Genomic DNA, 17,945 nt, shown 5'->3' with positions numbered 1-17,945 from the left:
AATCGAATGTAAAGTATTTAAAACTAGTAATTGTCTTTTTCTTTTTTTTTCATTTTAAACAAGCACCTTTTGCCTAGCCCTTTTCCTAACCCTTAACAACAACTTATAACCAACCCTCCTAAACAATGAAAACTATCCCAGACCCAAGCCCCAAGACCTCCAATCATTCGCTTTACCGGATAAAACTGCTTCATGAGCGTCGGCATTGGGCGCCTTAACCCGGCGTTCAGTTCATCCCGCAGCGCCAGTTCTGCTTACCAAAAGTGGCCCACTAGGCACTCGCATTCCACGCCTGGCTCCATGCCAGCGAGCCGGGCTTCTTATCCATTTAAAGTTTGAGAATAGGTTGAGATCGTTTCAGCCCCAACATAACACATACCCTGGTTTCCATTCTGAGGTCAGCACATCCTTAAAGTATATAGGCTGATTTAATTCTGTTGTTTTTTCTATTAACCAATGTCTCTCTGCAGCTGTTGTTCCTTTCTCATTAGCATTGAGAAAATTCAAAGTTAATAGAGCATTGTGCAGTCTATTTCTGGGGGTTTTTGTTACCCCTTTCTGTTTGTTTATCATGTCCTTTAGAGTTCTGTTGGATCTTTCTATAACTGCTTGGCCTGTAGGATTATGTGGTATACCTGTAATATGCTTTATATTATAATAAGCAAAAAACTGTTTCATTTTAATAGAGACATATGCTGGAGCATTGTCAGTTTTAATTTGCGCAGGTATACCCATGATGGCCATGACTTCTAGCAAATGAGTGATTACAGAATCAGCTTTTTCAGAACTCAAAGCAGTTGCCCATTGAAATCCTGAATAAGTATCGATAGTATGGTGTACATATTTCAATTTTCCAAATTCTGCAAAGTGAAACACATCCATCTGCCAGATTTCATTCCTCTGAGTACTCTTTGGGTTACATCCTGCTGGTAATGGTGTCTGATTGTAGAAGGAACAAGTAGGACATTTCTTTACAATTTCCTTGGCTTGTTGCCAGGTTATGGAAAAATCCTTTTTTAAACCTTTTCTATTGACATGATGTTTCTTATGAAATTCTGAGGCCTCGAACACATTTCCTATCAATAATTTATCAATCTCATCATTACCTTGTGCTAGAGGGCCTGGCAGACCAGTATGGGATCGGATGTGAGTTATATTTAAAGGATGACTCCTTTCCCTTGTATCTTGTAATTGAATAAATAGTGAAGTTAATTCTGAAGCATCAGGGATAAATTCTGCAGTCTCAATATGTAATACCACTCTTTCAGCATACTGAGAGTCAGTAACTATATTGAGAGGTTCTGAAACATCCATTAATACCAACAGAATAGCATACAATTCCGATTTTTGAACTGAATTATAAGGACTTTGAACCACTTTACTTAAATTTTCTGATTTGTAACCTGCCTTTCCTTGTTCCTTCTACAAATGTTCTAGATTGGTGTGTCCATGTATTTACTAGTGCATGAACACATGGATGTCTGTGAACAAGTGACCTACTTATGTCTACCAGTACAGCTGCACACATGGAAATACATGCAAAGTGACACACATGGGTTGAATAGTACAGAACTAATAATGCTTTTTCTTGTAAACTCACACACATAGTCTTAGTACAGCTTCAAACAGATGTACTATAACATAAATGCACATGAATATAACACTACAAGATTAATTGATGACTATATCAGTATGCATGGAACCACCAGACAAGAGCACACAAGGACATATTCGCACAACACTGCACATGAATGTGCTTGTAGGTCACTGCACACACATCCAATACTAATGCAGTACACCATGGCTTCTTTCCAAACACTGATGTACTTTAGCTATATACTGGTGTGCTTTAACAACAAAGCAATTGGATATACTTACAGAGCCCAGACATGCCTGAAGAGTAGCACACACATTTTTTAGGAGTAGAACAATGCATGGGAATGGACAAGTAAATAGCTCAGTGGAAGTAACAGTACAGCAACAAGAGTGTCTGTACACTAATGCATCATACCACGCACAGGGGTATTAGAGAAAAGCACAGGAATGTAAGAATACAGCAGAAATTCACATATGTAGTAAGTACATCAGGACTCATGGAAGTACTAGACAAGAGCACACAAGGACATCCTACTGTATCCCACACATTCATGTCCCAGTTGAGCACCATACATTGCCCTGTGACAAAAGCACTACAGAATGGAATCTGCTAAAAATTCTATGTGCACTTACTACTGCAGAACAAAGTGACATGCACTAACAAAAAAGTAGATGGCTGCACTTGTACAGGTGTGATCATACATGTGATACTGCAGCAGGACTCTTACTCATGCTCTGTACCTACAGAGTTCTGTACCCAGATTCTGTGGCCCTACAGTTTAGAATGCTGGAAGCGCCTCTCTCTGTCTCCTAGCTCTGCCCTCTCTCCTCTTGTGTTTGCTCCCTATCCTTCGTCCTCTCCCCTCCCCCACACTTACCTCTATCATCTCTTTTTCGTCTCCATCACTCTCTTTTCTCACCTCTGTCACTTCTCTCCATCATCTCTCTCATAACTGTCCATCCCTCCCCCTCATCTGTCTCTATCTCCCTGGTGTCTCTCCACCTCCCCCTCTGTCTCACCTCCCTCAACATGCCCCTCATCTCTCGTAGGTCTCTCCTCTCTTCTCTCACTCCTGTCCATCTGTCTCATCTCTTGTCTCTTTGCCCCTTCTCTTCTTCCTAACTCCTCTCTTCTGTCTTTCTCTCCCTGTCTTTTCCCTGTCTCATTTGTCTCTCTCCCCTTCTCTCTTTCCCCTCTCCTCCACCTCACTCTCTCACTCCTCTCTTTACACTGTGTGAAGATGTGTCACTGTGACTGGTTTAATAAAGAACTGACTGGCCATTAGCCAGGCAGGGAGAGGTTAGGCTGGACTTCTGGGGACACATGGGGGAGAAGAAAGGAGTCACCAGCGGAGGCAGAAGGAACGGACATACAGGAGGAGAGGTAAAAGCTCTGAGTCACGTGGCAACATGTAGCTATCTAGCAATGGATTGTCTTCCGTTATAAGAGCTAATGGGACAGGCCTAAGCGATGGGTAGAGCTTTCACAATTAATAAGTCCGTGTCATTTCTTTCTTTTCTTTTTTTTTAGCTAAGGCTTGAACCCAGGGCCTTGCATTTGCTAGGCAAGCGCTCTACCACTGAGCTAAATCCCCAACCCCCGTGTCATTTCTTGTGAGCCGGTGGCCCAAAGAAAAATCCATTTACACCTCTCTCCCCACCTCCTGTCTCTATCCCACATTTCCACATCACTCTCCTCTCATGATCCCCTCTGTGTTCTTTGTCTCTTCTTTCTCTCTCTACTCTGTGACCTTCTTCATTCTCCTGCTCTCTTTTTCTCTCTCCCTTCCCTCTTTCTTTCTCAGTATTGCTGCTGTGCCATAACATCTATTTGCGTTGTGTATTTGTGCATTACAAGGAACTGCACTATTCCTAAAAACATATGTGAGCTGCTGTTCTACTTCAGGTATTTGCAGATCTGCACAAGTACACCGTCCTGCTATGTTGTTAGTGCACGTTAGAGAGAGGGGAAGAGAGAGAGTGATAAATGAAGGAGAGAGAAGAGATAGCAGTGAGAGAGGAGAAACAAGAGAAAGAGAGATGTGGAGACAGAAAGGGGGGAAAGGGAGGAGAGAGACCGGCAAGAAAGGAGAGGAGACAAACAGAAGAGAAATGGACGAGTGAGATCTAAGTGAGAGCTGAAACAGAAAGGAGAGGGAGAAGGGGGGCAAGGGCGAGGGTATAGAAAGATGATGGAGGACACAGTGAGAGCTGAAGAGGAGTGAGAGGCCGGAGAAGAGAGTAGGGGGAGGGGGAATGCAGGGTTGAGGAGAGAGGAAGGAGGAGAGAAAGCATTTCCTCAATTGAAATGTGAAGTAGAGGATGGACCTCATTGAAAACATGTATTAAACAAAACAAATATGTTACATCTTATGAAGAAAATAATTATTAAAATAGAAAGATGTTTCATAAAACTTTTCTTAAAGAATTATAGTCAAATAGTTTATGAATGAGAACTTAGAGGCTATTTGGATTGTTTTGAGTTTTGCTTCCTCTGATTAGATTTTCATTTTGTTTTTTTAAGCAGGATTGCAACACTCTGACACATCTGATGTTGTTAGACACAAAACCCTAGGTTCCAAAGGTTTTTATGTCATTATCAACAAGATTGATTATTTATAATTCATGGACCAATAACTAACATCATTTTATGAAAACACATTTGTTATCTTTCAAAAGAAAAAAGTGTTTAAAAAAAAAAAAACAAACAAAAAACTAAAATCATCATAACACCAAAAATGAAATGGTCAATGGAGTCACAAAGTTCTGGGCATTTCTTTGGCATTCTGTTTCCCACGATCAGTGATGTCATAATGTCCTACTGAGTCTTAGGTCCTGCTGAGCCACAAGAAGGAAGCCTTGAGGAGACAGTAGATTGCTGGATAAATCACATCAATTTCCCAATGGATTTTATATTGTTTATCTTTTTATTTGGGGTTTTCATCCCAAACATTAGCAATCTACAGTCCAATGTGGACCGTAAGTAAACATTTAAAATTAGTCAATCAGAAGTTTGATTCTCAACCACAGAAAGTCAGCATATGGCAATTTTCTGCAGGATGATTGAAAGTTGAAGATGCAATATAATTTAACTTTGAAATCTCAATCTCTAACTGTGAAAACATTTCAGTGAGGGAAAGCAGTAAGAAAATTAACATATTTGACTCCATTCTGTGTCATGTTTTCTTTTTTAGGGAACCCTGAGGTGATGCCTTCAGATGAAGAACAGTATTACTCAGATGATGAAAATCTGGCTAATAGTGCACCTCCTGTACATGAAAATATAGATTATACTTCTGTTATACCTAAATCAGAAGAAAATGAAGAGGACACTCCTGCTAATGAGAAAACTGGCAACTACTATAAAGACATAAAACAATGTAAGTGTTTTAAGTTAATAGCATATGTATGATTGATTACACCGGTTTGTTTTCCTTAATCCTGACATATAGTCTCTCATCACCATATTATTAACCAGTTTTGAAATTCTAATTTACTTTGTAGACATTTCAGTGTGTAAAATTAAATAAAGCCTTATTTCTTACAACTTTTTCGAGTGTTATGAAACTTTATAAGGTTATCTTTGCTACAATTTCTGTCTACTGAGGTTCATCCTGGCATTGTGATACTTCCTTTAGTAAAAACTGAGCTCATTTGATGGGAAGTCAGCCCAAACTTATTTTGAGGCATGGATCCATTTCTTAAAGCTGCTGAAACCAAATGCCACAGGTTAGGAAGATAAAGACAACAAAAAAACTAGTTTCCTATAGTTCTAGAGGCTGGAAGTCAAAGATCAAAGTAGAACCAGTCAAGTAAGTGTTCCATCCAAAGCCAAAGACAGAACCCTTCTTTCCTTCCTTCCTTCCTTCCTTCCTTCCTTCCTTCCTTCCTGCTGCCTTCCTTCCTTCCTTCCTTCCTTCCTTCCTTCCTTCCTTCCTTCCTGCTGCCTGCCTTCCTTCCTTCCTTCCTTCCTTCCTTCCTTCCTTCCTTCCTTCAGCTTCTGGTGGCTCAGGTGTGTCTTGGCTTGTGGCAGCATCAGTTTGTGCCTCAGCCTCTTCGTGTCATACTCTCCTTTTTCCTTCCTGTAGACTCCCCTTATGTATAATAACATTAGACAGATCCATCAGGAGCACACCCTGCTCCAATCTGGTTTTAACTGAATTACAAGCTCAGCAACCCTATCTCTAATCCTGTCTCATTTTCTGACATACCAGGGTTAAGATTTAGTGACATTTTGTTAAAAATTGATTTTGGCATCTTATAGCCATATACATATTTTCCATGAATTTCCTTAATTGTTTCTCACAGTTATGTATCATAAGAGAATTAGTTTGACTTTTTTCCTTATGAATTTTCAGCTTGCTCCTTGCTCCACTTCCCTTGAAAAAGTCTCAGATTTTTTGTTTATAATTATTTTTTCATTAGTCAGTGGATAGTTTTTAAAGTTTAAAAGCACACTATGAAGAAAAAAATATAATGGACAAGCAGTGATTACCAGTTGCTAAAGACTTCTGATTCTCTGTTTATAGATGTGTTCACCACACGTAATCCAAATGGCACAGAGTCTGAAATCTCTGTGAGTGCCACAACTGACCTGAAGTTTGTGCTGAAGAACTGTGAGTACTAAATGCACGGTCCACAGCTCCATAGGCAAATCCCTTAGGGAGAGATTCCAGAACAGACCAGGGACAGGGGGGAGGGCTATGGGTTCTCCTCTAGAGTCCATCTTGTGCTTCTAGGCACCAACAGAGTTATGTCATCTCCTGGTTTTGTTTTTCCTAAATTTTCTTCCACAACATTTTTTGTGAAGCTCTATGAGCATTCCAGGGACCTCTACAGAGGAAGCAGACAGAGTCTCTCAATTCTAACTCTGTTTTCCAGTTTGCGTGGAAAGAAACATTAACTAAAGTTAGGATTCCATGCTATTACTCATCTTTATTAAACCCATATTTGTGGGTTTTTTCTCTTTTATACTTTGAATGGTGTGAAATAGCAAAAAGTGACTCTTTCTGGCTATGGCAATTTTGATACTGGGACAGGCTCATTAATGTCTCATTATTAATAAATTTACTTGACAATAATGGAGCATTTGGGCAATTCCAAGCCTTGTGCTGGTCACACTTTTAGGACAAACTTAGTTAAACTACCAGGAGCATCTTGCTTGTTTTGAGCAAACATCTTGAGTTGTGTGGAGAAAGTTACAGTTAGTTGACTCTTAAGCACCCCAGACATGTCAAATTTCCAAAAAAAAAAAAAAAAAAAAAAAAGAATTACTGAAAACCATAGTCCCCAAGGAAGAGATTCCAAAACCCTAGATTCCAACCCCACAACTAGAAGATTGTCAACAAAATTGGAATGAATAAAACTTTGTGCCTTCTACATGTGGGCATTGTAGGAACATTCCAGAAGAGCTAGCCTATTAAGTAAACAGTGAGCTCCAGGATAGCTCTTTCACTAATGATAAATTGCTTCAGCATAGTCTCTAATGCTCCATGGAGAGTGGGGTAAACTGAGGCACCTGGAAGTTCTTAGTAGGAATAAATGGTTGCATTGTAGCTTGAACTTTTCACCTGTTTTGAGTTCTGTCTGAATATTTATTTCAGAAATAGGTTCCCTTTTCTACCCTTTCTTATTAACAGGATACCTGTGATGGATTTGTAGGCTCTGTGGATTCATTCTGCCACTTTGCAGAAATTCCCCTTTAGTGGGGTAGTATTCCATATAGAACTTATGCTACTTTTTGGGTTTTTTTGTTTGTTTGTTTGTTTTGTTTGTTTTGTTTGTTTTGTTTTTTTGTTTTTTTTAGTTAACTGATACAGCTGAAACACTCAGTGATGTTTCATGGACACATTGACCATGATACATTGTAGGCTGAGATTTATACTAAGGCCTGTGTAAGGAGCCTACCTAAGCCAGCCATCTTAGCCAATAGCTCACCATTACCTCTAAAGGCCTGGGTTCCAAGCTTTTCCTCTTTCACAGAGCACAGACATATTAGTCCTATTTCAGGCATCCCGTAGTCACAAAAACACTATTCTCCAGTGTCTTCCTTCCTACTCTTCATTTCTGATAAAATGCCATCCTCTTTCCTCTTTTCTCTCCCTGTCTTTGTTCCATTTGTAGTCTTAAAATATGGAAGCCCCAGACGTTTGGTCAATGTTTTAATATGTTGAAAATACTTTATCTCTTTTCCTAGATAAACTCGTCAGTGCAACTACAGCTAAAACATCTGCCGGCGAAGAGGCAAAACCTTATGAACCCTTGCGTAAAAATATTCCAAGTATTAAAACTACTACACTGTATTGATATCTGGAGCATATATTCTATAACTTAGACAATGAGCTTTCACTGCTCTGAACATGACATAAGTGAATAGCATGCCTAAAGAATCCATACCACTATCATTTAGAGCCATCCTGGAGTCTTTTAAGTGGCAAATATGTAAGAGTCCATTTTCAGAGGTATCTGACAAGCTATAGGAACTGAACTTTTAAATATTTAAATAAACGTAAATATATATAATACATTCATAAATGTTTAGATCTATCTAGGACAGATATATGGGGTATATTCTAATATTTTTGATGACAATGTAAATTTTTCTACTTGTTAAGGAATAAATGTATCTCGGGTCACAACAATTAATGTTTCCTAGGATTATTTGAGGGAGGGTCTTGGGAATAGGAGGCTACATACTCAAAATCACCATTTTATTTTCTTGCCAAGATCATTGTTCCTTATAAAGTATTTGTGAAGCCATAGCAATTCAGGATAACTCTCCTAAAGTTTTTGAGTGAGCATATAATTGTAGACAATAGATTCTCACCTGTTATCCATGTCGTCTCTTTTGAACAGCATCAACCCCCAATGTGCCTGCATTTTGGACAATGTTAGCAAAAGGTAAATTAATGAAGTTAGGTAACTGGGAAAATGTTTCTAACATTTCTATTTATATTAATCTTCTGACATTTTATATAAGAAAGACAAGACTGGTCTAAATATTTCTAACAATAATTAATAAGCTCATGTTTGTTGCCCCTTGTAATAGCAAATGTAATATGCAGGGAAATGATAAAGCTGCAGTTTCAGATTCTTTTGCATCAGGAAGTATATCCTCCAACAAATGTTAGAGTCTAGAGTGTATCTTAAAATCACAGAGGACTTACACTTGCTGGTATAAGGGAGTTGGTTTTCTTGTCCTTGTGTTGTAAGTAACTATCACAGTCTTCTGTTTTATAGCTTTGGCTTGAGAAACAGATGAGCCCAGATTTAAAAAAAAAAAACAAAAACTTTCAACTAAGTGCATGATTCAGCATTTTAAGCAAAGTTTTTGCCCAGTATGGTCCCTCCATGTTTGGGGCAGCATGTATATAAACACACAGAGATGCACATAGAAGTGATGCACATAGAAGTGCAAAGTACCAGTATATATTTGTGCATGAAAGTAATATGTATAGCATGAACACACAAGTGTACATGCACGGCACAATACACAGATCAGTCTATGCATCCATATAGTTTGTGCAGATACAGGCATATGTATTAAGATCTGTAATGAATTTGTCATATACATATGCATTATAAAAATGAAATATATATCATATTCACTCAACCATTATTATTTGCATATTGTATATTTACATTCAGTATTACCTACTCAAGACTAAGATCTCTATTAACCTGAAATCAATATTTGTAAAACCTTTAAGATCATTTGTCGATATTGATACAATTTCAAATATTTTTAGTTGTCTGACAGTCATACCTTGAACTGGCCTCTGTGGTGATATTGTGTTCCCCAATATATTGTGCATCCTAATAAATTTATCTGGAGTCAGAGAACAGAACAGCCACTAGATAGACATAGAGGCCAGAAAATGGTGGCACACACGCCGTTAATCCTAGCATTTCAGAGGCAGAGATCCATCTGGATCTCTGTGAGTTCAAAGCCACACTGGAAACAACCAGGCACAGTAACAAGAGCCTTTAATCCCAGGAAGTGATGGCAGGCAGCAGAAAGGTATATAAGGCGTGAGGACGAGGAACTAGGCCTGGTTACACTTTTAGGCTTTGGAGCAGCACAGTTCAGCTGAGATTCATTCTGAATGAGGACTCAGAGGCTTTCCAGTCTGAGAAAAGGATCAGCTGAGGAATTGACAAGATGAGGTAGCTGTGGCTTGTTCTGCTTCTCTGATCTTTCAGTGTTCACTCCAATAACTAGCTCCAGGTTTGTTTTTATTAATAAGAACTTTTAAGATTCACACTACAGGCCTCTAAGCATAGTGTTAAGTAGTTTGTTAATGTCCCTAAATACTATAATGGACCCTATGGGAAATACACATGTATCAGATAAGCTCTTTGGAACCTGAGTTGTAGAGATGTTGCCTTTACAAAACAATACTACAATAAATAATAAGAACAGACTTCACATAATATACACACACCTTTATACATATGTAAAAATTTTAGTAAGTGAATCTTACTTACAACATCAACATATTGTTTTAACAGCTATAAGTGGATCACCAGGATACATGGGTGATAAAGATCAATTCTTTCAACCAATTCCAGGTAAGAACAAAATACTTCAATTAATAGATACATAAATATCACCCAAATTTTAATGACTGCATTGTGAAATAATTTCTCATAAAAAAGGGTAGTGAGTATATGTGGGAAAGTGTAATGATGGTTAATGCCATATCGAAGAGGACATTGATGACATTACACAAATTATACTTCGCAAGTGTTTTGTTGCCCTTTTATCAATGACTATTATCATCTCCCTGTCTTCTGACTCACAATGTTGAAACAGATTAAGAGAGGTAAAGTGAACAATACATATAATATAATATAATATAATATAATATAATATAATATAATATAATATATAAAAGTAGGCTTTTCTTTAAGGTTTTAAATTTAAAGAAAACAATAGCAAAAAGTACAAAGTTCCCTTATCCAGCCATTCTTTAGTTTCTACTTTTTTTGATGTTAAGATTTTGTCTCTCTCTCTCTCTCTCTCTCTCTCTCTCTCTCTCTCTCTGTGTGTGTGTGTGTGTGTGTGTGTGTGTGTGTGTGTGTGTACCACATATGTGCAGGTACTTGTGGAAGCCAGAAGAGGGTGTCAGATGTAGTTGGGATCTTAAAAGTTCTTATTAATAAAATCAAACCCGAGGCCAGTTATTGGGGTGAATGCTGGAAGATCGGAGAAGCAGAACAAGCCACAGCTACCTCACCTAGCCAGTTCCTCAGCTGGTCTTGTTTCCTCAGACTGGAAGTTTCTGTGTCCTCATCCCAATGGGTCTCAGTTGAACCGTGCTGCTCCAAAGCCTAAAAGCTTAACCAGCCAAATTCTTAACTAGCTAAATGCTTCTAGTTTCTGGTCTTCACACCTTATATATCTTTCTACTTTCTGCCATCACTCCCTGGGATTAAAGGCTGAATTTCTGGGATTAAAGGCATGTGTAACCATGCCTGTTTCTAAAGTGGCCTTGAACTCAGAGATCTGGCTAGCTCTGCCTCCCAAGTGCTAGGATTAAAGGTGTGCACCACCACCGCCCAACTTCTGCTATGGCACCATTTTTGGCTTTGTTTTAGTAGCTGTCTATTCTCTGACCCCAGATAAATTTATTAGGGTGCACAATATTGTGGGGAACACAATACCACCACATTTCCCCTTTTTTTGTCTAAAATTTTAAAAAGGTTATAGCTAATACAAGAAAAAGCATATCCAATAAGTATATACAATATATACAGTCAAGAATTACATTAACTATGTCTAGTCCATTAACATTTGACAGATTCAGGCAAAAAATTCCACTATATATAACAATATCCAGTCCAGTAACATTTGATAAACTCAGACAAAAAAATTTTCATTACTTATCCTATTTAAAACAAGTCGTTCCATTTTAAAAGTATTTTTCTTTTCATAATAGATTCAGTAATCTACCTTTTGTATTTTTATATTTTTCCCTTTTTCTTTTTAGTGTAGATTCAATGATCTACCCATTTATCCTATTATTTCTTCATCTTTTTTCTCAGGGTAGATTCAGTGATCTACCTCATATCTATATTCTTTTTTCTTTTTAAACAAAACCTCTGATTCTAATCTCCATGTTCAGCTCTTTTCCTGACCATTAACAATTAACAACTTGTAACCAACCATCATAAACAATGACAATATCCAAAACTCATTAAACGACCAAAAACCTCCCATCCCACCTCTTGGAAATGTGGGCATCATTTTCTTAAAATGACTTCCATTTTTAGGGGATCCTGAAAAGAAAATTTTGGGGTTAATTGTCAAGTCTTATATCATTTGTCCAGCTGCTGCATAATGAGAAAGTGCAGGGCTTGTTTCAAGTCCTTGTTCAGGTAGTCTGTCAGGCTGGATCATCTCAGCTAGACATCTCAAAATTGTCCTAAGTAGTTTATAGTCCAAAGTCAATCTTTCCATGGTGTTAATCAGCTAGTGGCTTTATCATAGTCCATGTGGAATCATAGTTGTGGGATCCTGTCATCTTTTTGAAGATTTCAAAGTCACTGTTAGGTGTGGTCATGGTTCCCTGCAGACTTTTTTTTTTTTTTTTTTTTTTTTTTTTTTTTTTTTGCCTCCTCTGTGGTTTGGAGCAATCACAGTCTGATAAATGTCTGTCTCTTGGAACCATGAACGTTTTTCCTTAGAAGAGAAAATCTTCCCAGCAATTTCTCCCCACCATTTATCTTGCCAAACTTTTACAAACTGACCTTTGCCAATGCTTTCTTGTAACACGGTGGTCCTGGCAATTCTTCTCTGAACAAGCAGTAGTGAACACTTCGTCCCAGGTAGCAGCATCACCGCAGTCACCAACAGGAAGAGAAGCAGCCTGCAACTCAGCCGCTGCCTCCATGGTTCCACCACTGTTAGTGGTTCAGTCAGGGTCGAAGCTTCTCTTTAGCAAGCTTCCTAGGCCGCCGGTCTCAACTTGGGATCCTTCTGCCTCTGCCTTCTTCAGTAAATCCTACCAGCTTGCGTCACCACAACCAGCCAAGTGTAGCTCCGGCCTGAACTGGGGCCCGCAAAGCCACAGGCAGGCAAGAGGCTTTTTCATGAATTCGTACCACGAACGTTTAGATCCCCTGGAACTGGAGTTACATGTGGTTGTGAGCCAATGGAAAATCATATTAAAAGGCAATGTTTTAATTTTTCTCACACCCTTTGTCCTACAAGTAAATAATTGTAAACTAGATATTTGGTGGCATATCTGTCTACTCAGCTCTGTAATGATATATTTGACAAATGTAGCCCTTGCCTTGAGCTTGTTGGTTAAACAGCAGAGGAGAGTGCTGGTTGGCTGAAGAATCAAGAGCCATGGTTACCTTTCTAGAGCTTTACTGAGGGGGGGGCAGGGGTGGGAGGAGAGACAGAGACAGAGAGAGAGAGAGAGAGAGAGAGAGAGAGAGACAGAGACAGAGACAGAGACAGAGACAGAGAGTGCTCAGCGGGGGAGAAATATGGAAGGAGAGAGTGTGGAAAGAGAGAAGGCACAGAGAGCCCGCCCGCTTTTTAGGGTGGGACACTGTCGCAGGCTGGTGATGTAATTAAGGACATAATCCTTACAGAGCTGCTTTAAGAAAATGGAATGAGTCTTATTTATATTCAGGAATGGCGAATGGTGAGTCACCTTAGAAATAGGTTGTCATCTCTCTACTTAGCATTTAAGTGTCTGAACTTGGAGTTGACTGGCTTTCTATCATTTATTGAGGACACCCTATAAAGCACATATTCTGATGTTTTAGCCACATTATGTCAGTTCTCCCAACAAACCTATTTTATGAAGAAATAGAGGCATAAAGCAAAAGCTGTCCAAACCTGCAGTTAACTTCCTGTAACTTCTAGAGTTTAGACATTGTAAAGCCTCCTCTGGTTCTGACCTTGACTTTGATAAATGTGCTGTGTAAGGAAGAGTAAGAAATGTGTAGAAAAAGTAGACTGAGGCAAACTATCTGTCAGTTATCCTTTGTTAGGAGAGTCCTAGGCAGCCATGAGGAAACCCTGAAGTGAAAAGCAATTAGGAGAGATAGCATCATGACTCATCAGTAGGTAGCCATGCTAAGGCCTTGAAAGGACACAGATCCTTTAGTTCCTGGAATATCAAGAGAGATACATCATGGCCATAGGCAGCTATGAGGATCTTTAAAAGGGCTAGACTGTCTAGTTCTATCAGCTTCCTTCAGATCTGGAGTGTCTGACTATTACAGGTTTAGGGCTGAGTAGAAGATAAATTTCCATACCATTGACTTAGTGTGACCTATCCTATATGGCCCCTGGCATAAAGAAAGGCTCTAGACAAGAGACTAAAGCTACAGTACAAGGTTGTCTTGGGTCTAGCTGTCATAGAAGAGAAGGGTTGGGGGAGAACTCTGTGAGAGCTATAAGGTCACAGCAGTTCTCTGTAATTCTCTCCCCATGCCCTTTCTGTCCCTCCCTCCCTCCCTCCCTCCCTCCCTCCCTCCCTCCCTCCCTCCTTCCCTCCCTCCCTCCCTCCCTCCTTCCTTCCCTCCCTCCCTCCCTCCCTCTTCCTCCCTTCCTCCCTATTCTCTCTCTCAGACAGGGAATGTGTCTTGATTTCTGGAAGACAAAACAGCAGCTAGAGAGTCTATGAGTTAACTCCAAGAACACACCCATTTATAAAGACTTTTGGGAGCCAAGTTTCAGGATGACCAGAACTATACAATGACATTCTGTCTCCAAAAAGAGAGAAAGAAGAAAGGAAGGAAGGAAGGAAGGAAGGAAGGAAGGAAGGAAGGAAGGAAGGAAAAGGGAAGGGAAGGGAAGGAAGGAAGGAAGGAAGGAAGGAAGGAAGGAAGGAAGGAAGGAAAGGGAAGGAAGGAAGGAAAGGGAAGGAAGGAAGGAAAGGGAAGGGAAGGAAGGAAGGAAAAGAAAGAAAAGGAAGGAAGGAAGGAAGGAAGAAGAAAGGAAGGAAGGAAGGAAGGAAGAAAGAAAGAAAGAAAGAAAGAAAGAAAGAAAGAAAGGAGGAAATTGGCTTTGGGAGCTAGAGGTGCATTTAAGGTGGCAGTTCAGTTTAATATAATCTACTTGATTATTCCAAGTGGGTCTGAGAGTCAGATAACAGTCAATGACAGCTGTACACATTCCATTCCACTTGCTTTAAGATCACACTGTGATAATACAATTTTTTACTCTTTATTGGTATTAGGAACCTAGACCTTTCAACATGCTAGCAAGAGCTCTATTTGGCTATATACCAAGCACAATAATTAAAATGTCTAACAGTCAGAGAAGATTGACATGGAAGTCTAGATATGTCATTGAATATTACCTACATATTACCTAGAAAGTTATAAAGGCCCTTGGAACACTGTGAGTGGTTGTGGGAACACCATGAGAAGGGAAATTTCAACATTAAATATATTTTGTCAGATGTATTCTCATGAACATACAAAATCTGAGAATAAAGAAATATCTTCATTGGATTTTATGAGATTCTTAATGTCTCTGGAGCCAGCCATGATTTTGTGACAACTCACTTCCAGAGTCTAAAAAGTCACTTCTTTTTCTTTTTCTAATATCAAACACACTAACTTTAATCATCTTTGTAACAAAATGGCAAACTTATCTCTTAAGCCTTGGAGAGGAAACCACTAACACTACACACTTTTAGTTTAAAAGAACAACCAGTGTGTGCCCAACAACAGGACATACACCTTTCCTTTCAGAAGAACCAGCAACTTGTAAATTGTTCTGGTAACCTTTTCAGGGATGCTACGTTACTTAAAGTGGTTTCTAGTAAAGCCAAGAAGAAAGGCTGCTCCATAAAAATGTTGTCATGGGTAGTTTGGACTTAAAAGCACATTTTGATTAGTAGAAGATTTGCAAACTTCTGTGAGTATCTAAAATGGAGTTAAGCACAGCTACTCCACAATTGTTATGAAGACTAGAGAGAAAAGTGGTGTACGTGGATGAAAAAAGTGTCCCCCCTTTGCCATTGTCTGGGGTAGGAAGAGTGAGCTGGGAATGCTACAGCTATCTTCTGTTATCCTTATTCCTCAGGGAAAACATGCACAACAGTCAGTTTTTCATTGAATTGTCTTTCTTTCCTCCCAGGCTCTGATTTGAACAATACCAACGAAGACAAACTGTTAGAGTTAGAGGAAATTAAGCTCAAATTAATGCTGGGAATCTCACTGATGACCCTTATCCTCTTAATTCCCCTCCTGATATTTTGTTTTGTCACACTGTACAAACTGAAACACATAAGGTAAGCCTACTGGCCTTTTCAGTCTTCAGTGCTAGTCCATGGCGCCATGGTCTCTCCCTCCCATCTTAGTGGGATAATAGGAATATGAACCCTCCTCAGTAACGCATAAGATATTCAGCTCGAATCTACTTCCTTTGTGCATTGGGAACGTGAGCCCTGTTTCAGAGAACGTGTCACTGTATTTGCCCCAGTAGTTTAGTCATAAATAAACTCACAGTTGATTAGGAAGATATAGAGACTTTAGACAATGCTTCCTCTCTCTGCATTCCTGCAAAATAGCCCTGGAGCACAAAGGCCATTTATTTTCTTCTAATTAGCTCATTTGCTTGGGGTTTAACATTTAAATTTTTTGATAGCCTTGCTTAAGACCATGAAAGAAACAGAAAATCTACCACTTTTATGCCTTGAGGCCTAGACATTTGTCTTAAATAATTATTTATCTTTTCTTATAAAAATATGACTCCTAACAGAGTGAGTTGGGTGTGCCTGCTCTTGGGACCCTCTTCCTCCTACTGGATTGTCTCATCTAGTTTTGATATAAGGGTTATGCCTAGACTTACTGTTATTTGATAGGCCGTATTCAGTTGCTGTGCATGGGAGGCCTACTCTTTTCTGAAGGAAAATGGAGGAGCAGTAGATCTGAGGGAAAGGGGAGGTGGGGGAGAACTGTGAGTGGTGGAGGGAAGGAAGGCTGCAGATGTATTGTATGAGAGAAGAATAAATAAAAAGAATTATATATATAATTTCCATTTGAACCTGAGAGCCTGGTCTCTTTACAACTTTTTTTTTGTACAGTATCATAAATTACTTTAAACCTCCACAGGATTACTTTTTAATCTTCACCATTATCCTTAATTTTATTCTTTGACTGTGCTGCTTTGATAAGGTACTTCTCCGACCCATTAAACTTGTAATGTTAAATGTTTATTTTCTGTAATTCAGCTTCATTTTATGTTTCTTGTTAAGTCTTTATTACTTAAGGCAATCTTTATTGTTGACTTTTAAATTCTAATATTAACATTTGAGACAGGCTGCATACACCAGGCATTCGTGGTTCATTTACACAAGGATTAAATAAAATACAACTACAATGACAAAAAAACTATGCCCTTTTCATTAATTAACTAATACATTGGACAGACCCTTTTCTGTTTTTAACTGTTCTGATTTGAGTTACATGTATACACAACTAAAGATAACTCCTGATGTGTTTTCTCTTCTTTCTAGGGACAAAAGTTATGATCATCAATACACTGTGAACCCAGAGCTGGCCAATTTGTCTTACTTCCACCCCTCAGAAGGGGTGTCTGATACATCTTTTTCGAAAAGTGGAGAGAGCAGCTCGTATTGGGGCAACACTTCTTCAGACTTGAGACAATCCAGGTCAAAAAAATCTAAATCTATGGATTTGTCTACGGACTCTGATCAAATAGCCTTAGGTGAAAGGACAACATCAAACTTCCTTTCTTCTGAGGAGCCAAACTTCCTTCCTTCTGAGGAGCTGGGTGAGCAGTCTAATGAGAATGCCTTTTCAACAACGGCAATGAATGCGGAGGCCATGGTGGATAGGACATCTATTAATGAGGAACAAGTAACCTCTGAGTAAATAACTTTAATTCTTTGGTCATTAAAAAAAGATCTTTGTGTCTCACATAAACTTCCTAATTTTGAAACTGCAAGTTTCAGAGACATCTAAGTTTTCTGGTGTCCTAAGGGCATATTCAATAAAAACTATCACAGTTATTATTTGTTATACAAATTATTTAAAAGAAAATGTACAAGGAAATAATTTAATGGAAACTCATCAAATAAAAACAATGCTGAAGATTAGGTTATGAATGGTATTCATGACTGTAAGTAACTCATTGATAGACCACTAGCATGCCCAAAACCTCCTTGGAGCCATCAACCACCCATGCATTCATCTTTAAATGAGGGCATTTACATCTTTACCTTTACCTATGCCTGGATACTACTATCTACATCAAGGCCAAAAACATCTGGCTTATGTTTCACCAACTAAACAGTGGTACCAAGAAGAGATAAAAGTTAGTGGTAGAAACTGCTGGCATTCTTGAGTTG

The 17,945-nt window shown here is 38.9% G+C and overlaps 1 protein-coding gene across 1 annotated transcript; it reads left to right on the top strand.

Moving 5' to 3' along the window:
* Positions 1–4,756: 4,756 nt before the first annotated feature.
* Positions 4,757–17,681, top strand: Eqtn (equatorin). The gene is made up of 7 exons (XM_036179843.1): positions 4,757–4,976; positions 6,126–6,212; positions 7,793–7,876; positions 8,452–8,496; positions 10,108–10,167; positions 15,710–15,863; positions 17,091–17,681. Exons 1-7 carry the CDS (start codon positions 4,775–4,777, stop codon positions 17,467–17,469), a joined length of 1,011 nt encoding a protein of 336 aa, XP_036035736.1. The 5' UTR covers positions 4,757–4,774; the 3' UTR covers positions 17,470–17,681.
* Positions 17,682–17,945: the final 264 nt, after the last annotated feature.

Source organism: Onychomys torridus, chromosome 2, assembly GCF_903995425.1.
Source record: "Onychomys torridus chromosome 2, mOncTor1.1, whole genome shotgun sequence".
Taxonomy (NCBI): Eukaryota; Metazoa; Chordata; class Mammalia; order Rodentia; family Cricetidae; genus Onychomys; species Onychomys torridus.
Note: the sequence above shows the minus strand (reverse complement) of the source record. Positions and strands in the feature narration are given on the sequence as shown.